General features: G+C 51.1%; 2 protein-coding genes across 11 annotated transcripts in view; one reads left to right on the forward strand and one right to left on the reverse strand.

Moving 5' to 3' along the window:
- Positions 1–100: 100 nt before the first annotated feature.
- TSSK6 (testis specific serine kinase 6) lies at positions 101–1,516 on the forward strand. The gene has a single exon (XM_077859249.1). The coding sequence runs from the start codon at positions 245–247 to the stop codon at positions 1,064–1,066; it is 822 nt and encodes a 273-aa protein (XP_077715375.1). The 5' UTR covers positions 101–244; the 3' UTR covers positions 1,067–1,516.
- A 4,323-nt stretch (positions 1,517–5,839) lies between these two features.
- GATAD2A (GATA zinc finger domain containing 2A) overlaps positions 5,840–20,448 on the reverse strand; it is a 117,131-nt gene continuing 102,522 nt past the window's right edge. For 7 of the 10 annotated variants that reach the window (XM_077859258.1, XM_077859255.1, XM_077859256.1 and 4 more), the window contains 6 exons: positions 20,259–20,426; positions 18,103–18,382; positions 12,695–12,993; positions 11,910–11,984; positions 11,415–11,610; positions 5,840–9,362 (listed from right to left, as the gene is read on the reverse strand). In XM_077859258.1, coding sequence (XP_077715384.1) covers positions 9,232–9,362; positions 11,415–11,610; positions 11,910–11,984; positions 12,695–12,993; positions 18,103–18,382; positions 20,259–20,426 — 1,149 coding nt within the window. In that variant the 3' untranslated portion in view covers positions 5,840–9,231. The remainder of the gene's footprint in view (positions 9,363–11,414; positions 11,611–11,909; positions 11,985–12,694; positions 12,994–18,102; positions 18,383–20,258; positions 20,427–20,448) is intronic. The other 3 variants (XM_077859252.1, XM_077859254.1, XM_077859253.1) reach the window with 3 other exon arrangements.

The following is a 20,448-nucleotide window of genomic DNA, read 5'->3' on the forward strand; positions in this document are numbered from 1 at the left end:
AGTGGCCCTGTGGGGCGGGGTCCAGGGGGCCCTTACCCGAGGCGGGGTGACGCCCGCAGTCACTTCACAAGGCAGAAATTGTTACCTGGGTAATAAAAGGCCCCGCCGCGGCAGGGACCCGGGAGTGGGCACATGGGGGTGCGGGTGTGCAGGTGCCAAGCGCCATGGGTTAGGCCCGAGATTGGAGTCCGGCCGCCCCCCGACAGCAGCCGCCTCCTGCTCCCCGCGCGCCCCAGGCGCCACCATGTCGGGCGACAAACTTCTGAGCGAACTCGGCTATAAGCTGGGACGCACGATAGGCGAGGGCAGTTACTCCAAGGTGAAGGTGGCCACGTCCAAGAAGTACAAGGGCACGGTGGCCATCAAGGTGGTGGACCGGCGGCGCGCGCCACCCGACTTCGTCAACAAGTTTCTGCCGCGTGAGCTGTCCATCCTTCGGGGCGTGCGGCACCCGCACATCGTGCACGTCTTCGAGTTCATCGAAGTGTGCAACGGGAAGCTGTATATCGTGATGGAGGCGGCCGCCACCGACCTGCTGCAGGCAGTGCAGCGCAACGGGCGCATCCCCGGGAGTCAGGCGCGCGACCTCTTCGCGCAAATCGCTGGGGCTGTGCGCTACCTGCATGACCACCACCTCGTGCACCGTGACCTCAAGTGCGAAAACGTGTTGCTGAGCCCCGACGAGCGCCGCGTCAAGCTCACTGACTTTGGCTTTGGTCGCCAGGCACACGGTTATCCTGACCTGAGCACCACCTACTGCGGCTCCGCCGCCTACGCGTCGCCTGAGGTTCTCTTGGGTATCCCATACGACCCCAAGAAGTACGACGTGTGGAGCCTGGGCGTCGTGCTCTACGTCATGGTCACCGGGTGCATGCCCTTCGATGACTCGGATATCGCTGGTCTGCCCAGGCGCCAGAAGCGCGGCGTCCTCTACCCCGATGGCCTCGAGGTGTCCGAGCGCTGCAGGGCCCTGATCGCAGAACTGCTGCAGTTCAGCCCCTCTGCCAGGCCCTCAGCGGGCCAGGTAGCGCGCAACGGCTGGCTGCGTGCGGGGGACTCTGGCTAGAAGCCGGGGTTCCCACCATTCCCGCCGTCCCGAGCACTGCGCAAGCGCAGCGCACGCGCGTGAAGCGCGCTTCCGTACCCCCGCGAAGCCGACACGCGCCACTGCGCACGCGCATTTCCCCCTTTTCCTGTCTGGACGGCTGGGGCCGTAGTCGCCCCTGTTTGGAATCTAACCCCTCTCCCCACGATGCCGAGAGCAGGAGGGCGCAAGCGCTTCCTCTGTTCCCCAAGAGAAGGCCTCGGGAGGGGAAGGGACGAGAAGAAACGGAAGCATTGCGCCAGCGTGGAATGAGCGACGGCTGCTGGCAGGCGGTGGCTACCTGGAGGAGCTGCCCGCGAGCGGACGCGGGTGGAGGGCGCCCTTCTCTAGGCAGCCGCGCATGCCGGTGGGCGAAGGCGCGCTCCCGGCACTGCCTCCTTGCAACTTGCAATAAACTCGCTCTTCCTCGAACCTGCCTCTAGCAGTGGCCCCTTTTACCGAGCAGGGGTGGGAGGTCGTCCCCCGGGGAGGCAGGCGCGGCGCCCCGTTGTGGAGGAAAGCTTGTTAAGGTTCTTGGTCTAGGTCTCGAAAGGGAACTGGGTGGATTCAAAGCGGACTTTTGGGCTCTCCAGCCTCAGCCGACTTAAAGGGATTTTGGGGTCGGCCTAGGGTTGCGATGACCCTGGCAATGGAGATGCGGGGCTGGGGAGCAAGGCATTCTCCCTGTGTTTAAGGATGGAACAGCGTGGGGGCGGAGGGAGGGGCACCTGTCTTAACAGAAACCGGGCGTTTACAGGATGAGGAAATTGAGGCCCACACAAACACTTAACCAAGAACACATTTGGAATTTGACACTGGATATGGCTGGAGTGGGGGTGGGAGGTGATGGAAGCTCTCCTTAGTAAGGGCCTTTCCTCAGTAAAGAAGTTGCCTTGAAGGGGAGAGGATCAAGGGTGGGGGCCTAAGCCTGCTGGGCAAGCTGGTTACTTCAGTCCTCTCTTCTTCATTCATGCATTCATTCATTCATGCCTACTGTGTGCCAAGCTCTGGGACTCAACAAAGAGGCTTGGATCCATCACTCCCCTCAGGAGGCAAGTGAAAAGTCAAGCAAAAATGAATGGTGTGGAAGGAAAAGAATTGTAACTTGTGCTAAATGCTGGGTGAGAGGAGGGGTGGGTGACCAAGGAACGACTGAAGCAGACATTATGAGCTGAACCCTGAAGGAATCAGCCGCTGGAAACAGCTAAGGAAAGTGTTCTGAGTGTTCCCAAGATACATTGGAGCTGGTGTGTTTGGGAAAGTCCTATGGCTGGAATGGAGAGGCAGGGCAAAGAGGTGGAGCAGTAAAAGTATATGTCTGGGGAGGAGAGCCCCCAGGGCCTGGGGGAGATTGGGGATTATTTTGTTGCAATGAGGTTAGGGGGTTTGGTGATGACGGCTGTCTTTCATTCGGGTGCATGGAAGATGTCTCCCTAAACCCTAATCCTACCCGCCTCCGAACCCACAGTCCCTCAAGGAGGCTGGTCATCTTATGGGTCTGACCATTCCCTGCTCCTGCTCACTCACCCTTTGTGGTTCTCAGGTGCCCTGGTTAAATGCCAGCTCTTCCCTAACCCCCTTCAAATAGGCAGATGAGGAAACCGAGGCTAAGAGAGGGGAAGTGTCTTGCCTCCAGTCCTGGCTGGTTCACATCTGAGCTAAGAAAGAAAGAAACCCCAACCCCTCTGGTTTACACTAGGAGGGTGCCTCTTCTGGTCCCTTGGGTTCCACATCTGGAAAATGGAGGTGGGAACCTATTCTCCAGGTTGTAGGCAAGGGCTGTGGCCCATTGAAAGATCACACTCTGAGCCTTCTTGAGGCTCCCACTACACACAGAATGAAACCTACATTCTTACCCCTTTGCTCCGTGGTCCAGCCACACTGCCTACCTTGTCCTTGACCCGCCAGTTTTTTTTTTTTTTTTAAGATTTTATTTATTCATGAGAGACACAGGCAGAGGGAGAAGCAGGCTCCAAGAGGGAGCCCAATGTGGGACTCGATCCGGGGTCTCCAGGATCACGCCCTAGGCTGAAGGCAGGCGCCAAACCGCTGAGCCACCCAGGGATCCCCAACCCGTCAGGTTTGATCTCACCTCTGAGCCTTTGCACTGGCTGTTGCCTTTCCCTGCACCACTTTCCCACTTTTCTTCATTCCAGACTTGGCTTCAGCACATCTTCCCTGACACCTTTTTCCCTCCTTGGCTTTGTCACAAGGAATCCTAGTGCCTTGGGTATAGCATGTGCCTTTTTTTTTTTTTTTTTTTTTTGAAGATTGTATTTATTCATGACACACACACACACACACAGAGAGAGAAAGAGAGAGGCAGAGACACAGGCAGAGGGAGAAGCAGGCTCCATGCAGGGAGCCTGACGTGGAACTCGATCCCGGGTTTCCAGGGTCACACCCTGGGCTGAAGGCAGCGCTAAACCGCTGGGCCACTGGGGCTGCCCCATGTGCCTTTTTCTATCCATAGATTAATCTGTGTGAGCAATGGGGTCTGGGTTTCCTCCTTCCTTTTTTTTTAATTTTTTAAATTTTGGGGGGGTTTCCTCCTTCCTTTTTTTTTAATTTTTATTTATGATAGTCACACACACACAGAGAGAGAGAGAGAGAGAGAGAGAGAGAGAGAGAGGCAGAGACACAGGCAGAGGGAGAAGCAGGCTCCATGCACCGGGAGCCCGACGTGGGATTCGATCCCGGGTCTCCAGGATCGCGCCCTGGGCCAAAGGCAGGCGCCAAACCGCTGCGCCACCCAGGGATCCCATGCGCCACCCAGGGATCCCGGTTTCCTCCTTCCTTATGGCTACAGACCTGCAGCTCAGTTTGGAGGGGACAAGCATTAGAGACTGGGGCATGTGTTGGCTGGAGAAGCTGCTTGAGACTCACCCCTGTTGAAATCAGACGTGGGTCAGTAGAGGAGCCTGTGCCTAACCCAGTGAAAACTCACTTGAGGACTGAATTTGGAGCCCCTGAGAAAATGTCTGAAGAGTGCTTCTCAGCCTGTGTTGGGGCATGGGGCACCAATCAGATGTGTCACAGACCGGGAATGTTTGGGTTTATTTTTATTTATTTTTATTTTTTTTAAAAGATTTTCTTTATTCATAGAGACACAGGCAGAGGGAGAAGCAGGCTCCATGCAGGGAGCCTGATGTGGGACTCCATTCCGGGTCTCCAGGATCACGCCCCAGGCTGCAAGTGGCACCAAACTGCTGCACTACCAGGGCTGCCCGAAGGTTTGGGTTTAATTTCTGTAATGACTTCTGTCAGGTCTGTGCCTTGCCCATGTGAAACCTAGCTAGATGTGGTGGTTGGAGAGGACCATCAACCCCCAGGCCAGAGTCAGGAATGTTTTAACAAAAAAGATGAGACTGCAAATAAAATAAAGATAAAAGCACCTAGGGAAACAGTTCATATTTTAGGCACATTAGAATTCACCAATGGGGGATCCCTGGGTGGCTCAGTGGTTTGGTGCCTGCCTTTGGCCCAGGGCGCGATCCTGGAGTCCCAGGATCGGGTCCCGCGTTGGGCTCCGGGCTTGAAGCCTGCTTCTCCCTCTGGCTGTGTCTCTGCCTCTCTCTCTATCATGAATGAATGAATGAATGAATGAATGAATGAATGAATGAAGAAAAAGAATTCACCAATGATCAGGGTGTCTGGGTGCCACAGTTGAGCATAGAACTCGGCTCTGGCTCAGGTTGTGATTGCACGGTTGTGAGGTGAGCCTTGTATTGGGATCCATGCTCAGCGGAATCTGCTTGAGATTCCCTCTCCCCTTTTGCCTTTCCCCCCACTTACTTGTGTGTGTACTCTCTCCCCCCAAAATAAATACATTTAAAAAAAATTTGAGCAAGAGAATAAACACACAAGCAGGGGGAGGGGAAGAGGGAGAGGGAGAAGGAGAAGCAGACTCCTGGCTGAGCAGGGAGCCAGGTGTGAGGCTCCATCTCAGGACCCTGGAATCATGACCCAAGCCAAAGGCAGACATTCAACCAACTGAGCCACCCAGGTGCCCCTAAAATAAATCCTTTAAAAGATATTAGGGATCGCTGGCTGGCTCAGCGGTTTAGTGCCTGCCTTCAGCCCAGGGCGTGATCCTGGCGTCCCGGGATCGAGTCCCACATTGGGCTCCCTTCTTGGAGGCCTGCTTCTCCCTCTGCCTGTCTCTGCCCCATGTGTCTCTCATGAGTAAATAAAATCTTAAAAAAAAAAAAATTCCCCAGTGATCACAGGTCTCACTTTATGAATAACTTCTGAAACAGCATGTCAACATCTGAAAACAAATTTTCATCAGAAACTGTTCATTTCAGAGCCAGCAGGGTAGCTCCATCTGTGCTAGAATCCACATCTATAATATGTCCTGTAGCAGACATCCAATGCAGATGCCAAGCCTGAAAAGTAGCCCAGAAAAATCTACCACTCTGAGGTGGAGGCTGGAAGGGGCTAAGAGCCAGTGGATGGGTAAAACCCACTGGATTCTCACCTCACTTCCTCTGGCTGTGAATAAGTAGGCCACAAAGCCACAGGTTCTGAAGCCAGAGGCTGAGAAGCAAAGCCACAGCACCCAGTTTGGGGAGGTAATCCACTCACTTTAGAAGGGAAGTCCAAAAGAAGCCTAAGAAACAGACGTCTCATTGTTTCTCCATTAACAAGGGGTCACCCTGCTACACCTTACACAGTCTCCAAGCTGTCCCAGTGCTGGGACAAAAATAATGCAGGAAAACCAGGGCCGAGGGGACAAAAGAAAAATACAGCCAATACATTGTCCATTTCTTTATTTTCCGTCATATTCTAAAACTTCCTCATGACACAAGTATAGCCATTGATTCCAGCCTGTTTATTGGAACTTCTATTCCGGTTTGGTGGTCAACCTTTTACATTATCAAAGATTTAGAGTCACAATAAATACAAGTGACAACCGCCCCACCCACCCATTTCCCCAAGCCCCCACCTTCCAAATACCCTGCACTAGTGTAACTGTCTATTACACTTTCATTGTTAAGGATTATAAAACTTCAGCTGTCCTTAAAAAAAAAAAGCTCAGTCCAAGTTCTTTAGGCAACCATCATATGCAGCATAACTCGGCATCAAAAACCCTATGGTGGAGCAGCAATGACAGATAGTCTTTTCTATGATTTACACCCCTGTGATGAGTGTTTATATACAAAACTCCTCACCATGTCTCTGTCCACAGGAAAATGAGGACTTGTGGTACACAGGAGCCACAACACACAGCAGGGCTGTACTCAGTTGTTTTATTCCCTCTGCACTGGGGCCAAGTTTTGCTTCATGAAGGTCTTGGGGTACAGACAGGACCAGAGGCTACCCCTGGGAGAAGGGCAACTGTTGGCCTTATGAAACGTGTGGGTTCCAACACCACAGCTGGGACACTGGGGATCCAGTGACATGGGCTGGATGGCCAGAGAGCACTGGGTGGCTCCAAGTGGACACATATATGTGTGTGTGCACATGCATGGCCATTTCAAACATACAACCCTTCACCCTTGAGTGGCTAGCATCTGAAACAGTTTCCAGTTGCCATTAAGAGTTCATGTTACAGGTAACTCGGGACCATTATCATCATTTGGGACTGGGAGTTCCCACATTCTCACTGCTCCTACAAACCAGGTCCTTTTAGTCCTGAGGCTCCTGGGGTGGGGGGAGGGGAGACCAGGACCCGGGCACTGTGGCCAATTTTGAGACAGCCTTTGCTGTTGGGAGAACACTCTTCATGCTACTATCCTTTCCTAGTATGTCGAAACCCCACATGCAGAGAGGTATTTGATATGCCTTTCCTGTAACATTATAAACCTCATCAAAAAACTACTCATTTGGGGCTTATCAGAAGTTATACTGCAAAGGTGGAAATAAAAGAAAAAAAGGGGGGGGAGTTTTGATACAGTAGAAATTAACAAAAGATTAAGGCATCTCACGTTCTTGTCCCCTTAAAAAAAAAAAGTTACATGTCACAGTAAGGGGCCCCTGGTGGGATTATTCTTAGGGACCCTGGGCTGGAGGAGGCAGAGCTAGGGCCAGTAGCCCCATCCTCCACCCGTGGCGGTCGGGTTTGTACTGAATTCATGAGGCCCACTTAAAAGCTCAGAGGCCAGTAGAAGTCCAGCCAGGCAAGGTGAGTAAAGGTGGTTCCTGAGCACAGTGATGAGCGAGGTTTTAAAGGGCTGAGGTTAAGAGCCAACCTGTGTAGCCCAGTTCAGCTCGGGCCTATGAGTCACAGACCCATTCAACCCCAGCTGGGGCACAACAATCCTGGCACACCCCTCCAGTGCAGAGGTGACTCTCGCCTGGACACCTGATCCCGAGTTACTGCATAGAACTGAGGTCTGTTTGCCCGTGGGAGAGGCCAGCCCTGGTGCTCCTTCTTGAAGGATTTGGAAAATCTGGCCCATGTCATTGAACAGAGAGGGCTAACAGCTCAGGGTAGTATAAGACAAGTATTTATTTGCCAGGCACACAGAAAAATGTGAGAAATAGAAATGCTTGCATACTCTTTTGATTTTTTGGGGTAAAAACACCCTCCATGTCAATTTCCCTCCTTTCCCCCAAATCCCTGGATCTTGGAATGAAAACCACCCTTACCCGCCCTCCCCTCTTTCAGCCCAAGTTATGCACTCGAAATAAAAATCAGTGAGAGATATAGGGTTTTACACAACAAAAAATTAGCATGTTGCAAAACTAGGTCTTCTACCGCGGGTCAAAATGTTGCTAAACATGGATATTCACACAACATGAGAGAGGGGGTTAAATGAGCCTTTATTAGAATGTTGTAGCAGTGTGTTTTGAAGAAGGCGGCCCTACAAAATAAGGATTTTAAATTAAGTCCCTAACTGCACGGATAGGAAAACTAGGGCTGGGGCTGAAGTGGGGAGCAGCGTACCCCATCTCCACGTCGATAAACATGTGTGCATACACACAAGGCGCCCTCGCACCTGCACGGAGACGGCCCCTGCACAGCACACTCACGACAGCTTCTGCCTATCCTCCTGGAAACCGAATTTTAAGGAGTGGGAAAAACCAAAATGAAACACAACTAAGAGCAGACCTGATCCTTTGTAAGACATTTCTGTAGACTTGAAAGAGGGTTTAAAAAAAAAAAAAAAAAAGTCTGAAGGCAAACCCTGGCAGCATGGCTCTGTTTTAAGGGAAGGTTCTATACTAGATCCAAACGGAAACCCTGAAGTCTTGGAGGGGCAGGGGCACATCCCCACCAGACACACCTGACAGGAGCATAGGCCAGGGCAGCTTAGGATGTTGTCCATCAAAATAAGTAGGAAAAGAAAAGGAAAAATTTAATAAAATAAAACCACAACAACAAAAAAACACAATTGCCCGCCCCTCCAACTTCCCACTCAGGCTCTGGATGTTGCCGTCAATTCTTTCCTCCCTCCTCCACTGGCGGTGTGCAGCTTCTGGGATCCCAGGCTCTCTGGCTGGGGTCTGGGTTGCAGTTTGTTCTTCTGCTAAGTGTGGGACGTCCGGGGTCTCCGGGATGAGCAGCAGCAGAGGCCTTCCGCTAGAGCGAGGGCTGGGCGGTCAGTGGCCCACCCTCTGGGGTGTGGGGGCCGTGCTCGGCAGGGACCCCTGGGTCTGCACGGTTTACTTTAAACTCCGTCATCATGAGGTGATTAAAAAAAAAATCTGTCAACCTAAAGATTGCCATGAAGGAAGGCAGTCAAAGATTGGGAGGCTAAGATGGGGAAAAGCAAAAACAAAACAGAACGCTCCGCTCGACTTCAGAAGCCCCGGGCGCCGGTCTTGCCGAGCGTGTCACAGTGTCCAGGGTGAGCCGTCCGTGCACCCTGCCGGGGGGCGGGGAAACAGGGCTGAAAGGAAGGGCCGGAAGCAGAACCAGCCCCCGAGGTCCACTTTTCTGCTGGTGTTGGGCAAACTAAAGGCAAAGAAAGGAAAAAAGCCCAAGGGAAAGGTCCCTCAGTGATATTCCTCGTCCACCTGTGAAGCAGCCCCTCAGCTGCGACGAGACTTTGCAGCCAAGAATGGAGCCCTTGCTTCTGCAGCGCAGTTAGCGCTCGCTCACTCATTTTCTCAGGGAGCATGAGGTCTTCCCGAGTGGAGGGTGGCAGGGCCAGGTGGGAGGGAGGAGGGAGCCTGTTCTCCACTGGGCACGGCTCGCACTATTTCCACGTGGCTGACTGGGGGATGGAGCGTGGCGGGATCATGTCCAGGAGGTACTCCCGCTGGCGGTCCACAGCTGAGGAGGTCTTGTGCACTGCCAAGCTCGGGCTGACAAACGCAAGGGCCCCACCTACAAAAGAACAGAGTGACAGAATTTTTCATGGTCTGGTAATACTCTCTCATGATAACATTTTTTATTTTTATTTATTTTTTAATTTTTATTTATGTATGATAGTCACAGAGAGAGAGAGAGAGAGAAGCAGAGACAGGCAGAGGGAGAAGCAGGCTCCATGCAGGGAGCCCGACGAGGGATTCGATCCCAGGTCTCCAGGATCGCGCCCTGGGCCAAAGGCAGGCACTAAACCGCTGCGCCACCCAGGGATCCCTCTCATGAAAATATTAAGAAGGACACGGGATGGTGAACAGAGCATGATGCTTCTGCAGTGCACTGAGGTACACACAAATGACACACCAGTGGAGAGGCAGAATGGGGGAAAAGCCCCAAAGTACAGCATCTGTTCTCCTGGAGTGGAAACACCATTCTTTTTTTGTATTCTCTAAATTTCCCCAATGAATAAGCATCTTTTTTACAACTAGAAAATGAGCAAATGACTCCCCAGTTCCAACACACATAGGTTTTTGGCTGGCCTGGGGATAAGGACTGCTCCGTCCCCTACCCTTATCACTGTGTTACCTCAAAGGTATTTTGGGTGAAGATTACTACATTTTGTGGAACAAGTGTTCTGAGGTCAAATGCAATAGGGAAACCTCTCTACATACTAAAAGGAAACCTGACTGGGTCCTGCCCAGAAACCAAGGGTAATTAGGAGTGCTGCTAGACTAGAATTCTTTTGCGAAATGTTGCTTTTAAGCTATTACACATTTACCTCTAGTCCTACTATGGAATATAGCAACTATTTATTCCTTCATAGTCCCTTTCAAATATCAAACACACGGTCTTTAGACGGGTGCTACCACTGTGTATACATGTACACACCTTTATCTGATTTCATATACTTCAAAATTTCCCACAAAAGGAACTTTCATACAGCTGTGAGTTCTTAGCTGCAACTTTAACATGCTGTACAAAATCCTCTCTGCCTGCTTATGTTTACAGATGCTCTCTAGGCTGCTCAGATTCTTCTGCAACCAGACAAACGTCCTCCCTTTCCTGAGCTTCACTCTTGGCCACATTTCTAACTCTATGGTCAGCTGCACACACAGAAGACTCCTGTGTTGTGTTTGCACAGCCAGCCTGGCTTTCCCAGTTCTGCCTAGGGAGAGGACTCTCAATGTCATCACCTCCTTTTCCTACAGGGATACAGCAAACTTGAGCAGGGGTGTGGAGGGGTCCTGACTCCCACAGTGAAAAGTACTCACCTGTCTCCTTCTCTCAGCCCTTTGCTGCCTACCTTTCATTTTCCTGGTTTTGATGGAAACAAATATTTGTCATCTTAATGCCAGGGCATAAATAATAAAAACCAGGGAAAGTGGTATGGGGGATGATGGGGTTGTGGCAGAATAGGATCCTGAGGGATGTATCCCCCTCCCTCGAGTTGTTCCTCAAATGTGTTTTTTTTTTTTCTTTCCCTCAGAATCCTCTGCCACCCACCTTAAAGTCCTAGCCCAGGAATCTTCCACCTACCCTCCTCCTCATGTTGTTCTAGTTTACACTTTGCACCTGACCTGTCCAAGTCAGAGGGTGGGAAGAGTGTCCCACAAAGCAGGGAATGAAGAACATTATCTGGCTGAACAAGAAATGAAATTAGTGCATCAGAATAGGTCTAACATAACAGCAAAAACAGGCATTTGCTATGGCTGAAAGGAGTGGGAGGGGTGCCAGAATTGGCAAGAAAGAGGTCTGTGTTTGACAGGTGTCCATTGGATGGTGTGTGTGTGGGGGGAGGGGGGGAGACAGACAGACAGACACTACCTGAACTGAGTTTGCCCAGCATTTTGAGTCAAGAGCAATTAGTATCTACCCAGGGCTACCACTTGTTTGGGGCATCCTATTTAATGAACAGAGATTAAGCTGAAGAGTTAAGTAGCTGCTCTCAGGGCTCAGGTCTAGGATTTCAGAGCTCTTTGCACCATTTCTGTTCACACCGCATTGTGTGCATGTCTTAGATAAAAAGAAGGGATGGACTTCACCGTGACAAGGTGCCCTATGGGGGCAGCCCACCTGTACTCAGGGGTGCCTTCTTCCAGTTGGTGGCGGTATTGCCCTTGCCGGTGCTCACAGCTCTTTCGGAATGTCTGCCGGTCCTGGTGACAAGGGCTGTGGCTGAGGCTGCATTTTGCAGTTTGGGTGACTGGCTGAACGTGTGCAGGACGCCACGGGGCGTTGTGGCCGAACCCCGGGACAGCTGGCTGGAGGCCTACAGTGGAGAGACGGTTTGATGGCTCATGTGGGTAAGGGTGACAGAGGGCGAGACGCTCAGCGCAGCCTCTCCGTGCTCTGGCCGACCTCTTCCCACCCACACAGGGTCCCTAAAGTCCAAAATCAGGAGACCAGGTAAGTTACACCGAGGGGGGAGGGGAAGGAGGGAGGGAGAGAGAGAGAGAGAGAGAGACAGACACAGGCAGCGTGACAGTCGGCGACTGACGTGGTCACGGTCTGGGGCGTGAGGGCTGGTTGGTGGTGCGGTGCAGGGGCTCCCAGCACCGCAGTTCTGACCTGTAGCACAGCCCCGTTACTCCAGTCGCGGGCCTCTCCTGAGCGGAACGCCAACTTACGCCGGGGTTTTATGACCTACACAAATGGGGGGTTGAAATCGAGGTCAGCACCATCCACAGACGGCCTAGGATGACCTAGAGTGACCAAAGGGCAGCAGCTGTGGCCACATGAGGCCCAGTCCCCACGGGACAAGCCGTTTCCTGAGGGCAGCACAGCCACCCACTACATAAAGATCTTGAGAAGATGTGCTTATTAGTGAATTACAAATGACTTCCGAGGACACAAAAAATTGCCAACGGGGTGCTTTGGGTCTATAGGGGGTGGGAAAGCAAAGCATTAAAAAAAAAAAAAGCAGCCAAAAGAACTTGATTTCAAACTTGCTTCTCTCCTTAATTTAGCTAGAACATTTCTTCCAAATGCCCCTTTTGCATCTCAATGTGGCTTTCAGAAAAAGTCCTTTTAGACAAGAAGTACTTGTCAGCCGGAACACTGCAAGTGAAAGCTATAAAATCTAAAGAAACTGCAAATTAGTATTTTCACCACCAAAGGCCACCATTAAATGCAATTTAGACACACAGTTAACAACCAGGCAAAAAAAAAAAAAAAAACAACAAAACAAAACAACCAGGCAGATGACTGCCCAGCGTGGGACAGAACATCAGAACATCTTGCTTGCTACCAACAACTCCCTGCTAAGGGAACAAGGCCTCTCCTAGAAGGTGAAGCTGCCCAGCCCAGGTTACTGGGCCACAGGGCCGCAGCTTTGGTTCTCCACGGACTCTCACCTGCTTTAGTGCGGGGTGTGGGGCAGTAGCAGGCTCAGCCTTGGCCTGTGCGGGGGCGGCACCCTGTTGCAGGAGGCGCTGCTCAATCTCCTGCTCCTGCTGCAGAGCCTTCACAAAAGCAGCCTTCAGCCGGCTTGTGTGCTCTACCTTCAGTGCCTTCTTCTGGTTGGATGCCATGCAGTTCTCGCACATGATGGCGCCACCCTTCTCCTCCCGCCAGCGGCACGTGAAGTCCGTCTTGCACTGCGCACACATGTAGGGCTCCCGGGACAGAACAGTAGCGGCTGAGATCCTGCCTGCTGCAGAGAAGGATAGGTGGGCTCATGTTAGAGGAACAAGATGCCAGGGTCAGAGCCCCTACCATCCCAGGGCAGGATGAGAACGCACAACAGATTTGGAGCACTGTTCTGGACTCTGTAGCCCAGCTGGCAACAGGCAGCCAAATCCTAAGACACTGTTTGGCACACATGTATTGGGCGCCAACTGTGTGTGGGCACTAGGCCACCCTTGGGCTTTGAGGAAGGTTTGCTGATAGAAGGGAAGTAAAGCTTTGGAAAAACACCATGGATTAGCATTGGGTACCAGCTCTCAAGAACATGAGTGCTCTCTAGGGGCACCTTGGTGGCTTGGTTGGCTAAGCGTCGGCCTTCGGCTCAGGTCATAATCCCACGATCTTCGGATAGAGCCCCAAGGTTGGGTTCCCCACTCATAGCAGGGGAGTCTGCTTCTCCCTCTCCCCCACCCCTGGCTGCTTGTGCGCACTCCCATGCACGCTCATTCTCTCAAAAACAAACAAAACAGTAGTGCTCTCAGATTGGCTCCTCCCAATTGACTTTCCCACCCTCCCACACCTTCAGGTCCTTGTCTTGCTGTGATAGGCATCCTGTCTAGTGGGCAAGTCAACTAAGGATCGATCGATCATCCAGCAAGTGCTCATGCTGACAAGTGACATATGCAGTGTCTTGTGCATTCAAAGGTGTTCAATCCTCCCAGTAACGCTCTAACGGGGCACCCCAACCCATTGTTCTGAGGAGGAAACCAAGGCTGGGGAGATGAAATGACATGCAGAGTCACAAGCCAGTCAGTGGCAGGGCCAGGACTCACACTTGCCCAGGTGAGGGCAAACAACTGCTCTGGGTTGCTGGCAGAGAGATGGGAACATTGCATCTCCTCGGTTGGCCTAGGAAGGGTGACTGGAGAAACCAAGTAAGCTGCATGCTCAGGCATGAGTCCAGTATTTTTTTCGTCACTGAAAGTGAAGTAAAAAGGGGGAGGGGGGAAGGCGGGGGGGGGGGGGGCGTGTTCCTGGGTGGCTCAGTTGGTTAAACATCCGACTTGATTTCGGTTCAGGTCACAATTTTGAGGTCGTCAGATTGAGCCTTATGTTGGGCTCCACACCAACAAGTCTGCTTGTACCTCTTCCCACCTACCCTCTCCCTCTCTCTAAAATAAAGAAAATAAAATTGTAAGAGAATAACAGAAAGTAAAGTAAGGGTTACTTTTTGCATTCTGTATCAGTCTTTTTTTTTTGTGTCTAGTGTACTTAAGAGTTTAATGTCCTCCTAACATCAGAGACAATGCTGCCAGGGCACCCTTGGCCTCTCCCTCCCAGCCTTGGCCTGTCTGAGCCACCTCAGAATGCTGAGGGGCTTTGTAGAATCAGTCAGAGGGAGCCCCACAGAGCAGAGAGACCCCACAGAGCAGAAGAGACATCGCCGGTCCCAGCCACCTGGGGTCCATCTCAGACCCCCAGCTCTAGGCCCTCACTTGTAGGTAGCATGCTCTGACAAAAAGAGAACATCACCTTCCAAATGTCCAACCCTAGAGGACACAATACCTTTCTAGGCAGCTATGGTGGGCATGACCAACATCAGAATGGAGACACTGATAAGAGACTGCACTTAACTACCCAGCCTGGGGCTCTGAGAGGTATCAGGGACACTTTTTTAAAATTAAAAAAAAAAAAATTATGAGAGAGAGACAGAGAGAGGCAGGCAGACACACAGGCAGACAGAGAAGCAGGCTCCATGCAGGGAGCCCGACGCGGGACTCTATTCTGGGTCTCCAGGATCACGCCCTGGGCTGAAGGCGGCGCTAAACTGCTGAGGCACCGGGGCTGCCCATCAGGGGACACTTCAAATGGGGCTCAGAGCTTCCTCCCGCAGTAGGTTCTGTTTTATTTTATTTTTTTATTTTTTATTTTTTTAGTAGGTCCTGTTTTAGACAATACAAGAGGGATACTGACCCACGGTGAGAGAACAAGTAGAGACAGGCTAATCTGGGAGAGTAGATGCCCAGGGCACACAGGTATAGATAGGTGGGCAAGGTTTTGTATTAGTTTTTTTTTTTTTTTTTTTTTTTGGGGGGGGGGGGGGTGAGGTGGGTGGGTTTGCATTTATTCTATGCAGAATTTACTCCCGGGCCGTAGGTTTTGGTTTCTTCAGTTTCTTCTGGGATATCTTTTTCTTCTGTGCAACCTCCTCTTCTGGTTTAGGAACAATCTGCTCTTTTTCAGTAAGAATCATCTCGATGTGGCAAGGAGAGCTCATGTATGGGTTAATGTGGCCATGAGCCCTCTAAGTTCTATGTCATATCTTGGGGGCTTTGTTCACCTAGATGTGCTCAATGACCAGAGAATCTACATTTAAACCCTTAAGTTCAGCATTACTCTCTGAATTTTTAAGCATGTACAGTAAAAATTCAGCACTCTTCTTGGGCGACTGACTCTGTGTCCAGCCCCACTGTTTGGCCGGTGCACACCTACCAACTCCACCATTGTAGCAACAGAATGGCACACACTGCTTCTGCAAAGTGACATCTTTCAGATACATGGTGGTGTTTTGGATATGCATACCCTTGATGGCCTGGGCAGTTTCATGCGTGTTCTTTTTTTTTTTTTTTTTAAGATTTTATTTATTTATGATAGTCACAGAGAGAGAGAGGGGGGCAGAGACACAGGCAGAGGAAGAAGCAGGCTCCATGCACCGGGAGCCTGACGTGGGATTCGATCCCGGGACTCCAGGATCGCGCCCTGGGCCAAAGGCAGGCGCCAAACCGCTGCGCCACCCAGGGATCCCTTCATGCGTGTTCTTAAAGTGAACACGAAGATCTGAACCTCTCGATTTGCATGATTTTGTAGGGTTTTCTGGGTCCAGCAAGTAGCAAACCATTTTCGGAGGTCATCTCAGGCCGCTTGGGAAAGAGGATAGGTGGGCATTGTGTCCTGACTTGCCTCCCACCCATCCTGCACTGGCCTCATGGCAGCTCCTTTGCCAACATCACTCCATCATAAAGACACCAAAGGGATCCAGACACGTAAAAGTTCACATTTTTTCCCTGCTGGGCCTAGCTCTGGGGCCCCCTGACAAGTAGAAGCCATCATCCTCAATTTTACAAAGGACTATGTTGGCCCTTTGTGGCCTCCCACTCTCAGCCTGACTCGTGGTCAGTCCTTGATATGGCCTTGTGGTTGGGAAATAAATTTTAAGAGCAATGGGGTTTGGTGGATGTGGTACAGTAAGGAAGCTACAAGTTAATCAGAGGTGGCCAGATGGGCATCTGGTCCCCTAGGTCTGGTCCACACCCAGATTATGGAGGGCTCTACCTCTCAAGAGGCATTGGATATAACGCCCAAGGATATGATAGATCCTCTGTGATATACTGACTAAAGAGGGGAAGAGAGCACTCCCTCCAACATGCAAACACCAAGCAGGCACTGCAGGGACGACAGTTCCCTGTCACACACACCTACCTCTCTCCTTCCCTATGGAAGAGAAGCAAACAGACAGAAGGTGCTTTTCCTTTGTACAGGCCCCATTACTAATGCCCCCAACTCTGTGCTGGTAGAAGTAGCCCTCGGGAGGGGTCGGCATGTACCCGGGACAATTTAAGGTATGCAATCTGAAGCCTACCAGGCTTTCCCTTGCCCTGGACCAGTTCGGTTCCACCTCTACCTCAGCTCTGAGCATCTGCTGAGATCATGCATGGTGAGGATTCAGGCTGGCCACTCAATATCACCACAGACTCAATCTCAGAGCAGAAACATCTTCAAATCAGCATCTGGTGGAGGTGTCCCAAGGGCCAACCTGGCGTGCTTGCCTTTTTTTTTTTTTTTTTAAGGATTTTATTTATTTATTCATGAGAGACACACACACAGAGAAGCAGAGACCCAGGCAGAGGGAGAATCAGGACTCGATCCCAGGACCCCGGGATGCTCAACCATTGAGCCAAAGGCAGATGCTCAACCATTGAGCCACCCAGGTGCCCCAACCTGGCTTTCCACTTCCATTTCCAATGTAGTTACTTACTTTTTTTTTTTTTAGATTTATTTTTATTTATTTATGACAGAGAGAGAAAGAGAGGGAGAGAGAGAGAGGCAGAGACACAGGCAAAGGGAGAAGCAGGCTCCATGCCAGAAGCCCAACGCGGAACTCGATCCCGGGACTCCAGGATCGCGCCATGGGCCAAAGGCAGGTGAGAAACCGCTGAGCCACCCAGGGATCCCCAGTTACTTACTTTTGATTACTATCCTATATATGCCTCTTTATCCATAAAACCTCCTAACATGCAAGTGGTGCTTTCCAAACTATTTCCAAGGAGGATAAAGTAAGTCTGGCACAGGCATGGGTATCCCTCTCCTACCTTCAGGGATCAGAGCATTCAAGGCTCTGGAAAGTTCTAGATGGAGAGACTTATCTGGAAGCAAAGCCTGTCAGTCTCCTGCAAACGTTCCCCCTCATCCCTCTCTGCCTGCCCCAACATCATAGAGTTGTTGGGGGGATGCTGCTCATCCCCCCCTTAGACCATGTGTGCAGGGCCTTAGGCTTTTCTAGGGCCCAGCTCTCAGTAGAGGTCCCAACAAGTGAAGAAAGCTGACTGTGATATGTTTAAGAAGTTATCTAAAGTAACAGATGGTAACTACACTTATTGTGGTGAACACTGAATAATGTATAAAATTGTTAAATCACTATATCATACACCTAAAACTAACGTAAAATTGTATGTCAACTACATTTCAATAGTAAGTATTTTTAAAAATGTATAAATTAATGGGGCACTAATGGGGTGGCTCAGTTGGTTGAGTGTGAACATAGGACTCTTGATTTCCGCTTAGGTTATGATCTCAAGATCGTGAGAATGAGCCCGCCTAAGGTCCCCCAACCCTGCTCTTTGTGCATGCACTATCAATCAATCAGTCAATAAATGTAAAAACTAGAAAACATAAGCAAAAAGTTAAGCCTCACAACAAGGAGGACTGATAACAAAAGGTTATCCATAAGATGCCCTGCCTCAGACAGCTTTCATTTCAGTACACAGTAGGCATTCTACCATGTGCTATGCATTGAAAATAACCTAAGTAATAGAAACTTCAGTGGCAAGAGATGAAAATGGCCTCAAGGCCCACTCACCTTGGGTCTCTAGCAGGTTCTGCACCACTTCCTCCAGGCCGACCAGGTAGATGAATTCGTTGTTGGCAGCGCTGGGTAGGAAGTTCATCTCTGGGGCAGGGGGCTTGGGAGGGGGGATTTCAAGCAGCGTCTTCTCCAGCTGTTTGCGCAGTGCAAGCTTGGCAGCTGCCTGACGGCTGGCTGGAGAATCAGCAGAGGTGACCACAGAGGCCACGCTGGTGGGGGTGGAGTTGGCCTGAGCAGAGGTGGCTGTCGTCCCTTTCAGCGACGCTGGGGAAGGCTATTGGAAAATAACCACCTGGTCAGGGTCCTGGAGGCACCTGATCCCACAACCCAGGATGACACTCTTAGCTGCACTAATGAGTCTTTTGGGTAGTAACTCAGGGCTGCCCGACATCAGCAAGCCAACAGGCAAAACAGCATTAAACTCATCATCCTATGAGATGACCAATCTTGTAAACATATTTGTTGAGGTTTAGCTGATATCCATTTATAATCTGTATTCTGCTGTGTTTTGCCACATGAGGACACCCATGAAGCCATAACTACGACCAGGGCAGTGGGCACTCCTGCTCAGGCAACACAGCCACTGTTTGGTCACTATGGTCTGGCAGCCCTCCTCCTAGCATAGAGCTAGATGGCCTCCTCCACAGGAGTATGACAGTGGATCACTACAGCACTGCTGACATTTCCTTCATAAGCATCTTTATGTGTGGTTCTCTGGAGACTCTGACGTTTCACTTAGCTCAAGTGTCCTCATTGGGGTTATAGGGGCTTTTGGACCAACCCCTGCCCCTTCCACCCTCTTGATCTTTGATGCTCCCATACTACTTTCTCGTCTTCATTTGGATCCTAGTGAGCCAATGCTCCACTGTCTCCCTGCTCTAGTTCACCCAGCCCCCAACCCTGTCAAGTGCTCTCGCCAAAACCCAAAGCTGATCACACCAGTGCTCTTAGCTTATGTAGGGTTGAGGATCCTTCCTGAAAATCTAAGGAAAGCAGCATACACCACCTCCAGGAAAATACACACACCTAGTAACTTGCACACAACACATCACACACAGGACTCAGGGAGTCCAGTAGGTTTCCCAGGTCTCCACCCTCACAGAGAGTGTCCAGAGCTAAAGAAGCCTCCCAATACAGAGAACACCAGCCTTCACAGCACCCTGGCCTGGCCTAACTTTAGAGAAGGTAGGAATGCTGCTCAGAACCCTGCTGGTCGGGCTCTTATCTGAGGGAGGCAGACAAAGATCCATCAACCCAGAGGAGGAAGAGAAGCCAATATATCCATCAGCAAAAGCCCCTGCAGACCCAATCATTTTATCTGTCAATAAAGCTCTTGCTTCTGGCCTGCCCACTTACTCTGGTCCCATCTTCTTGGCTTTGCTGGCTGGGAACAGACCCACCCCATCTCAGAGGCTCTGCACAGAGGTGAAAGGACTTGTGGCTAAGAATAGATGTGCTGTGCTGTGAGGACATTTGCAGACACACTCCCCTCATGTGCTCATGCAGACAGGGAGGAGGGTGGGGAAGGCTCTGGAGCACTCCCATCCCAGTTATCTCCAGGTTCATCAGATGCTTTACCTGGTTTCATCCATCCCACAAAACATGCTGGGTCCCACACATACCACCTGATGCCTCCCCCCAACTCCTCAAGCTCATGTCTGCACCTCCCCCCCCCAACACCTATCTGCCTCTGCTAGACCATAGTTCTTAACACGGGACTCCAGTCCATGACTTTTATACTATATTAGGCCCAGAGAAACTCCAATCCAAACTCTCATGGAGCATTTAAGGCCTTGCCTGGTAGGGGATCCCTGGATGGCTCAGCAGTTTAGTGCTTGCCTTCAACCCAGGGTGTGATCCTGGAGTCCCGGGATCGAGCCCCACATGGGGCTCCCTGAATGGAGCCTGCTTCTTTCTCTGCCTGTGTCTCTGCCTCTCTCTCTCTGATGAATAAATAAAATCTTAAGGGGAAAAAAAAAAAAAAAAAAGCCCTGCCTGGCTGTAAGGAAGCAGGAAGGTCACACCATACCACTCTGGAGACCTGACTATGCCCCAGGAACAGGGGCCCTTGATATGTACGTGGGTGGGAGGAGGGGTAAGAAGGGCAGGTGCAAGGTACATGCCCAACTCTGACTCAGCACAGCACTCACCTGTGGGATGTTGACAAGCAGACTGGTATTGGGGACATTGGCGACGCGGATGAGGCCCTGTTGGATGATCCTCTGTCCCTGAATTTGCACACTGGGCACAGAGGCCCGGGGGGCCAAGAGGAGTGGTGGAGGCCCCGTGCTGGAATGTTGTCTGATGTTGTGGATTTGCTGTGGGGTGGGACAGGAAACA

Source organism: Canis aureus, chromosome 19, assembly GCF_053574225.1.
Source record: "Canis aureus isolate CA01 chromosome 19, VMU_Caureus_v.1.0, whole genome shotgun sequence".
NCBI lineage: Eukaryota > Metazoa > Chordata > Mammalia > Carnivora > Canidae > Canis > Canis aureus.